The sequence below is a fragment of the Herpailurus yagouaroundi genome, unplaced genomic scaffold (assembly GCF_014898765.1).
Source record: "Herpailurus yagouaroundi ecotype Mexico unplaced genomic scaffold, PumYag 197, whole genome shotgun sequence".
Lineage (NCBI taxonomy): Eukaryota > Metazoa > Chordata > Mammalia > Carnivora > Felidae > Herpailurus > Herpailurus yagouaroundi.
In genome coordinates this window covers 1,721,780-1,730,736 of record NW_024412428.1, presented here as the reverse complement: position 1 = coordinate 1,730,736, position 8,957 = coordinate 1,721,780, and the positions used below count along the sequence as shown (strand labels likewise).

At 42.0% G+C, this 8,957-nt stretch overlaps 1 protein-coding gene across 2 annotated transcripts in view; it reads left to right on the top strand.

Annotated features, from left to right (window-relative positions):
* Positions 1-8,957, top strand: part of MICU2 (mitochondrial calcium uptake 2) — a 142,795-nt gene that overhangs the window by 71,540 nt on the left and 62,298 nt on the right. For both annotated transcript variants that reach the window (XM_040448014.1, XM_040448015.1), the window contains exons 5-6: positions 7,019-7,066; positions 8,687-8,769. In XM_040448014.1, the coding sequence (XP_040303948.1) occupies positions 7,019-7,066; positions 8,687-8,769 (131 nt within the window). The remainder of the gene's footprint in view (positions 1-7,018; positions 7,067-8,686; positions 8,770-8,957) is intronic.

Below are 8,957 nucleotides of genomic sequence, written 5' to 3'. Positions count from 1 at the left end.
TATATATATATATATATATATATATATATATATATATAAAACTGTCAAGGGAGATAAATTCATCAGCCTACTCACACATTTTCCTGTTGGGTAGTTCTCCCTGTTCCTTACATAGCTGGAGAACTATTTATATTCCCAGAAAGAATAGGGGCATCGTACATTTCCAAGATTTCTAAAAGCATTAAAAGCCAGTATTTCTAGATGGCTGGGGAGAAGGCCCTTCGTGATGGACTGTCAGAAAAGCAAAACGGAAGTCCGTAGCAGAAAGGTTGATATTTTTCCTTTAGGTAAAGTGCACGAGGATAATAGTGTGAGAAGTAGGGGAAAGGAGACAGAAAGAGAGAGAGAGAGAGCTTAGGAGGAACCAGAGGAATAAGTGACTGCAAGGATAGACAATATCGATGGCATTCATTTCAAAGTCAGCAAGAAGGAATAAATAATCTGCACTGGGCAGCCGCAGGAGGGGAATGAAACCTAACTTCCTGCCATTGACCCCGGAGCGTATGAAAGCACAGCCTTCGTTAATGAAGGACCGGTAGGGAGATCGGGACTCAGAGTATGACTGAATGATGGCAAGAAGGGTAAGCAGCCACCAGGGAGATGCGCGGCAGCGTTGCGTGCGAAAGGGCAGAGTGAGAGCCGCGAGCTCCCCGTTCCTGCAAATGCTGGCCTCCCTTAGCGTGGGCTTTCCTGTGCCGGCCCGCGTTCCACTCTGACCGCGAGGTCAGGCCCGACCCTTCGCGTCCTCCGTCCCTCCAGCAGCACGTCTGCTGCACGACTCTGGAGCTGGCAAGAGGGCGCCCAGCCCTGGGGACGGAAGGGGTCCGGAGCCTCACCACTCCTGTGTACCCTTGGAGCTCGTACGTTTCTTTAGTGTCTGCTGCATCTGTAAGATGAAGGCAACGGTCTCTGCTTCCACAGTTACGGTGGGAATAACGTCCGTACGGCTTCTCCACCGTGCCTTGAGGTCGAGGCCGGAAAGATCTCTTTTTTTAGGCAAATCCACGTGCCACGAGTTCTCTTGGATTCTTTGAAACCCCGTGATCCCAGTTCTCTTGGGACCTCTCTGTCGTCGGTTTCTCCGCCTCCTCCTGGCCACGCAACACCGGTGCTCCCTAGGATCTGTGCACTTACGGTTCTCCTGCTCCCCTTGGTTTGGCGTCCCTGTGTGCCGCTGGGACTCTCAGATCCCAGATCCCCGGCCGTGTCCCCGTCTCCGGCCCAGGCCGCTCTCCTGAGCGCCAGACTTTGGTATCTCAGCCTGCTGCCCGATGCCTGCTCGCACATCTCTCAGTTCCCTGGAACTTCCCGTATTCCAGACCCAACTCATCATCTTCCCCTAAACCCGCACCTTTATTTCTAGTGTCGTTTGGTAGGACTGCTTTTCACCCACCCCGTCGAAACCCAGCAAATCTCTTGGAACCCTTTCTCTCGATGCCGCTCCCACCCTGCAGATGGAGTCAAACACAGTCTTCCTGATGTCGCCTGCTGGGTATTTATCTACTTCCTCCTCCCTTCTGCGGCTAGAGAAGAAGTTACAGGAAGCAGACCAAGAAAAAAATCTTGGAGAGGGTCTTAACAGCAGTTTTTTGTTTTTCTCTGAAATACACGAATTGAAATGTGCATTTTCAACTTAAAGAAAAAACACTGATACGGGGCGCCTGGGTGGCTCCGTCGGTTGAGCGTCCGACTTCGGCTCAGGTCACAATCTCACGGTTAGCGGGTTCGAGCCCCGCGTCCGGCTCTGTGCCGACAGCTCGGAGCCTGGAGCCTCCCTTGGATTCTGTGTCTCCCTCTCTCTCTCTGCCCCTCCCCCGCTCACGCTTTGTCTCACTGTTTCTCAAAAATAAATAAATGTAAAAAAAATTTTAAAAAAACACTAATATGAATATTATAATAGAGGAGAGATTCAACAGGTACACTTTTTTCACATATGCTTTGTTGATTTTTTTTATTTCTTTGTTGATATTAATGAAGTCACTTGAAAAGAATGTAAAATTTAGCTACACTGAGAACAATTTTAAATATTCCATTTTACCACATAAAATACATATCGAAAATTACACCATATGATAACTAGCAAAAAATAGTATACCTTTGAAATCAGAAAATAACTTATCCACCATTCATTACTATAAAGAAAAGTACGAGTTATCGTGCTTTTTTTTGCAAGTTCCAAAAAGGTTTTATTACCTCCAGAGAGGAGAGGTTCAGTCCTTGGCTGCCGCTTCCCTCATGTCTTCCTCTCGGCACAGACGTGTGTCCCCACCCTGTTCTTGGTGAACTTGAGGACGCACTTGTCCTCGGAGACCTGGAGCAGCCCCATGGCACACCACCGCTCGATGGACAAAGCTGCACACCTCTCACATCACGTCCTGCGCGAGCCTGGTGTGCTTGCTGAGGCGCCCGTGGCCGCGGCTGTGCCTCAACTTGCTCCCGTCCTTAGTCACCTTGTGGCCCTCATTGAGGCCCAAGGCCAAAGGGCAGTGCACAGCCACGGCTGCTACTCCTCAGGGACTCCCGCAGCGTGCGGCTCGTATGCGTTCTTGTAAACTGAGCAGAATTCTGGGGGCGCCTGGGTGGCTCAGTCGGTAAGCATCCGACTTCAGCTCAGGTCATGATCTCACAGCTTGTGGGTTCGAGCCCCGCGTCGGGCTCTGTGCTGACAGCTCGGAGCCTGGAGCCTGCTTCGGATTCTGGGTCTCCCTCTGTCTCTCTCTCTCAAGGGTAAATAAACATTTAAATAAATAAGTAAATATTAATTTTTTTTAAACTGAGCAAAATTCTTGATATAATACAGTCCTTAAAGATGTACTGAATATGAATTAAATTCATTGTAAGGTATATAAACATGTTCTTATGATAGATGTATTAATCTCGCTTTGGGAAACAGAGTTCTCAAAATTGCATTCAGTAGCAAGTCATTTTTTAGAATGGTTCCAAATTTAAAATATTTTTAGAGAAGCATAGTCATTAACAGAATTTAATCCTCTTTTCTTGTGGCCCTTCCTTAAGGATTCATTAACGAATTTTTAAATATAGTTATTTAAAATACTTTCCTATTTGGCATGTACTTTTAAAACATTGCCATTTACTTTACAATTAAATGTAAGAGATATGTATTGTTTTTCCTGTATTCCAAAGTGTCAGTTTCCTTTAAAAGCGTTTTCAGAGGGCAGATATTGAGAATGCTATTGTAGAATTATATTTTTTTTAATTTTAATTGTAGAACTATATTGTTTATGATGTACTTGAGAGTGTAGGTGCTGTTTTATTCTGTCTCAACTCTTTATTCAAGCTTTTTATTCAAGTCAGCATGTCAAAGAAAGACACTGGAATTTTCTTTCTCACAAAGTCCCCATTTAGAGGACGTGTACCTGTGTGGAAAGAAGAGAGGAGTGAGGCCTCCTCTTGGCACTAAGCCCACGTCAGTCTAGCATTTGGGCCATTTTTTCACATTACCATAGTCCTTTGAAAATTGGAGGGGGAAAAAAAGCCACTCTCCACTTTACTGAGGCTGCCAAGGGATGAAATACTTTGATCCTTCAACTGACACCAGAGCACTTCTCTCGGGTACAAGATATGACAAAACACATTTCTTTCTCTCTCCATATAAACACTGAACGTTTTTAAGGAAAAATATCTGAAAACTCACTGTGAGCTTTTTTGTTAAAAAGAAGTACACTGGCTCCAAAATAAAAACAACCAAAAAGTTGGTAATGCACAGAAATATAAGTCATTAAAAATATTACTTTAATATTATCATTTAAATTTAAAATATATGCCTGAAGTTACTTGTAGCTAAACCATTGAATTACCTGGATAGAAAGTCCTTACCTGCCTTGCTCTGAACTTGGGCCCCAAGTCTGTGCGCCATCTGATTGGGAGCCGTTAGGATCACTGCCATCACCCTCTGCGGGAGTTCATTCCTGTGTCTAGGCTACCATAGGCCTTAGTTCCCATTGCTTCTTCCACATGGATGTTATTTCGGACCATCACTGACTTTTTAATTTTCATATTTAGTTTTCATATTCAGCCTTATCTGTCATCCCACCCCACTTAATTAAATTTTCATCCATCCTTTGAAGACCATTTTTAGAATTACTTCCTCTGTGACATCTCTGATCACCTCTGACATCTCTGCAAATGATTTCACCTACTTCCAAAGTCGGTAACTTTTACTATCACGGTCTCTTAGTAGTATATAGCATTTTTATAAACATTTTTATTCCGGCCTCCTTGATGGAAGTATACAGTACCATCTATTACGAATTCTTGCCAAAAATCCAACTTGAATCTCAGCACACTTCTGGATCCAAGGACTAGTGTGTAGAAAATATAGAAGTCAGAGGAACATTTGAAATGACACCAAGAAGATGCAGTCAGCAAAATTCTAGACGATAAGAAACTTTACAGGACTGACGACCAGGCATCTTTAACAACTAAGTTGAAAGAGAGGGGGTGATAGATTTTTTTTTTTTTAAAGAGATTTATAGCACAGGGAACAAAAGAAAAATGTTAAACTTTTGTGAATCAAAGTACACAGAAAAGAGAGTGAAAAGACAACCCACAGAATGGGAGAAAATTTTGCAAATCATATATAGGGGTTAAAATCCAGTATATATAAAGAACTCCTGTAACTCAACGACAACAAAAAAAACCAAAGAACCCAATTGAAAGGGAAAGACTGGAATAGACATTTCTTTGAAGAAGATACATGATTGACTAATTCCCACATGAAAAGATGCTCCACATCACCAGCCATTAGGGAAATGCACATCAAAACCATAATGAGACAGCACATCATAAATACCATTATTATCAAGAAAACAATTAACAAGTGTTGGCAAGGATGTGGAGAAAAGGTAACCTCTCCACACTGTTGGTGGGAATGGAAAATGGTGCCACCGCTTTTGAAAAAAGCATGGGTATTCCTCAAATTAAACATAGAGAATGACCACATGATCCAACAATTCCCCTCTGGGTACGTACCCAAAAGAATTAAAAGCAGAGATTCAAACAGATATTTGTACACCAATGTCTGTAGCAGCATTAACCACAATAGCCAAAGAGTGGAAACAACCCAGACGTCCATCAACGGATGGATAAACAAAATGTGGCCTATGCATGTAGTGGAGTATTATTCAACCTTAAACAGGAATGGAATTCTGACACGTGCTACCATGTGGATGAACCTTGAAGACATGATGCTAAGTGAGCCAGGCACAAAAGGACAAATATTGTATGATTCCATCTATATGAGGTCCCTAGAGTAGGCGAATTCATAGAGACAGCAAATAGGGTAGAGATATAGGGGCTGGAGGCAGAATGAATGGAGTTAGTGTTTCATGGGTATGGGGTTTCAGTTTGTGGTGATAAAAAAAGTTTTGATAATCATTGCAAAACAGTGTGAATTTACTTAATGCCACTACCCTGTGCATTTAAAAATGGCTAAAATGGCAAATTCTGTTATGGGTATTTTGCCACAATAAAAAAAAAAAAAAAAAAAAAGTGACCTGAGTCCTGTTGACCAAGTACAATGCAAGGACCTTCCTTGAATCCTGATTTGAGAACACTTGAAGAATTATTTTCCTGATACAGGGACGTTTGTAAAAGTGGTATGAATCTGATGATATTGAGGGATTATTGGTAATTATTTGGAGGGAGGGAGCCGTGCTTCTAGAGATACAGCTTGGATTTTCTACTATGAAATAATATATGAGATTTGTTTCAAAATAATCCAGTGGGAAGTGGGAGAAAGGAATGGAAAGAGGTATAGATAAACCAAGATCTGTCATGAGTTGATAATTACTGAAGCTGATATATGTGTAATATATTCATTATATTCATTATATTCATTATATCATTATATTCTCTCTACTTTTGTGTGTGATTGAAGTTTTCCATGATAAAGTTTTTTTAAGTGTGTATTTCACTATTATATCAAATTTATGATCCGGAAGGAAAATTTTTTTGGCTTATCAGGAGGCCATGATTTACAAGACACATTTTCTGTATCTATTGCTCTTCTTTTCACTGCAGGCACATAAAACCAGACACTATCTATTTGAGCAAGAAAGGACAGACGTGGAGCTAGTGGCCAGACACAGAGCTAGCTTCAAGTTCAACTTAATCCAGGGCTCAGACATCACCAGCATCCATCTTTCATACCTGCCAATTAGGATTGGCTGCATTCTCAGGCCCTAAACACCGGCTGTCTGGCAGTTCCAGGCCCTCTTGCCACTGCCTCACATTCCTAAGTGAAACATTCTCACATCATCAAAGCCCAGGAGGGCTGGCGGAGGGGAAAAAATGAAGTGAAGGGTTCAGCATTCTCATCAGAAATGCCACTCTGAGTGACCCAGCCTAGGTCAAGGCCCATCGCGAGTCCCTGCAGCCAGACACGTGCAGCCTGCTCCTTAGCTTGGCTCGGCTTCTTGCCCATCTCTGCGCCGATTCTGTGAGAGGACAGTGATTGGCTGAGCCAGTCGGCATCCACCTTGAGGGGTGAGAATGGGTCGTCCTACGCCTGGCCTGCATGTTGAGAATGGAGAAGGAACGGTTTCCCGAAGGAAGATCAAGTTACTGCTGCAAAGATTTAATTTTCTTATTTTAAATAATATAGTTTGGCCTTTGGTATATCAAGATCTCCGTTACTCTCCCGAATTTTCAAATTTGCTTCACTTGAGATACTGTGAATGGTGAAATTTGAGTGCGAATCGCATAAAGTGCCATGGAATTCAAACCTGTAGTGGATGCCTATTATTTGCTAGCCAACATCCGTCCCTCCTTTTACTGGTAATCGTAACCTGATGAAAAAACACAGTATCTTTTTTTAAGTATTAGTACTGTACTTAACTCTCTATTGTAGAAGTTTTCCACTGTATCAAAGAGAGGTAAATTAAAGTAAAAATGTGTGTGTTTTTAATTCAGTGAGGTTTCCATATAGTACCTATATGTGATTACTTCTAAACCATCTAAAACTTATTTCCTGATGTTTTTATTTTCTCTCTTTCAGGACTGATATCATATACCGAGTATCTTTTCTTGCTTACCATCCTCACTAGTAAGTATCCCACAGTTTGTCTCTGTGATCATGTGGAATTCTCTGTTCTTGCCAAACAGTGTTTTGGAAGTTTGGCATTTATGTCTTTTTTCATTGCTATCTTAGTTTCTGTGTCAACAAAATGATACTGTTGGATTAGATTATCCCTTCTACCTCCCTTGTACTATGGCTCCCCATAACTTTGTCTCCTTAAAAGACTTGTTGAACAGAAGAATGAGACTTAACCTTCGCATATTTAAAACCCCTCATTGGATACTCTTCAAACTTCCTGATCAGTACTCTTCAGACTGGTCATGAAAATCGAGGAATGAGTGAGAAACTTTCACAACTTGGAGCAGAGTAAGGAGACATAACAACTAAATGCAACATGATTTCTTTCAATTTTTTTTAATGTTTATTTATTTTTGAGAGAGAGAGAGAGAACAGGGGAGGGGCAGAGAGAGAGAGAGGAAGAAACAGAATCTGAAGCAGGCTCCAAGCTCCTAGCTGTCAGCACAGAGCTGGACTCATGAGCTCAAACTCAGGAGCCGTGAGATCATGACCTGAGCCGAAGTCAGACACTTAACCAACTGAGCCACCCAAGTGCCCCCAACGTGACTTCTTATATATGATCGTAAAATAGAAAAATAGCATTGATGGAAAAACATGAAATCCAAATAAAGTCTGTAGTTCAGTTGAAAATACTACTACCAGTGTTAATTTCTTAGTTTTGACGACGATACTGTGGTTATATAAGATGTTAAAAATAGAGGAAGCTGGGTGAAGAGTATGAGAACTCACTATGCTATCTTTACAACATTTCTTAGGGCTAAAATTATTTAAAAATAAAGTTTGTTTTTTTTCCTATTTATTTATTTTTGAGAGAGAGAGAGAGCAAGCAGGGGAGGGGCAGAGAGAGAGGCAGACACAGAATCCGAAGCCGGTTCCAGGCCCTGAGCTGTCAGCACAGAGCCCGACGGGGGGCTCGAACCCACCAACAGGGAGATCATCACTTGAGCTGAAGTCAGAGACCTAGCCAGCTGAGCCACCCAGGCACCCCTCGAAATAAAAAGCTTTTTAAAAACCCTACTCTGAGAGGGGCGACGGTTGGTTAAGCGTCTGAGTCTTGATATTGGCTCCGGTCGAGGTCTGGCAGTCAGGAGATCGAGCCTCGTGTCGGGCTCCACACGGAACATGGAGCCTGCTTGGGATTCTTTCTGTCACTCTGTCTCTGCCCCTCCCCTGCTCACTCGCTCTCGCCCTCTCGCTCTCAAAATAAATAAACCTAAAAAACAACAACCCTACTCCGAGGAAAGGAAATCAAGAGTAATGATCTGTACGAAAATAGCCGAGCTGTCATGAGAATAGAGGAAACCCCTGGTAGGGTTAAAGACATAAATTAAGTTCTCAAATGGATTTTGCCTTGAGAAGCAGAGCATTTAGCAGCAGAACAGCACGTCTTCGGAAGTAGACCAGCCTCTGAAAATTGTTATAAGAAGAGGTCGTTTTTTCTCTGTTGAGGCACTTGCATAATAGTTTCCGGAAGCTTTTTTTTTTCAAATTCGAAGACCGACGGATCGGCAAATATAATTTGCATTTCACCGACATTTAAGTAACTGTTCGCTTTTCACTTAATTACAGAACCCCATACTGGGTTTCATGTTGCTTTTAAAATGCTGGATGCAGATGGTAATGAGATGGTTGAGAAAAAGGAATTTTTTAAGGTAAGTAGATGCTACTTATTTTTGGCTTATCATAAAACACTTGGGTGTTTGTGTGATTTTACATTTCCATAAAAATAGAAATTATATCCACTGCTTACATATGAAATGTCAAGAAATCATTTGTACATTTGGAAGTGTTAAATTTTCCGTAGTGCAGCCTTGAGGGAAACTGTTGAGGAACAGAGTAT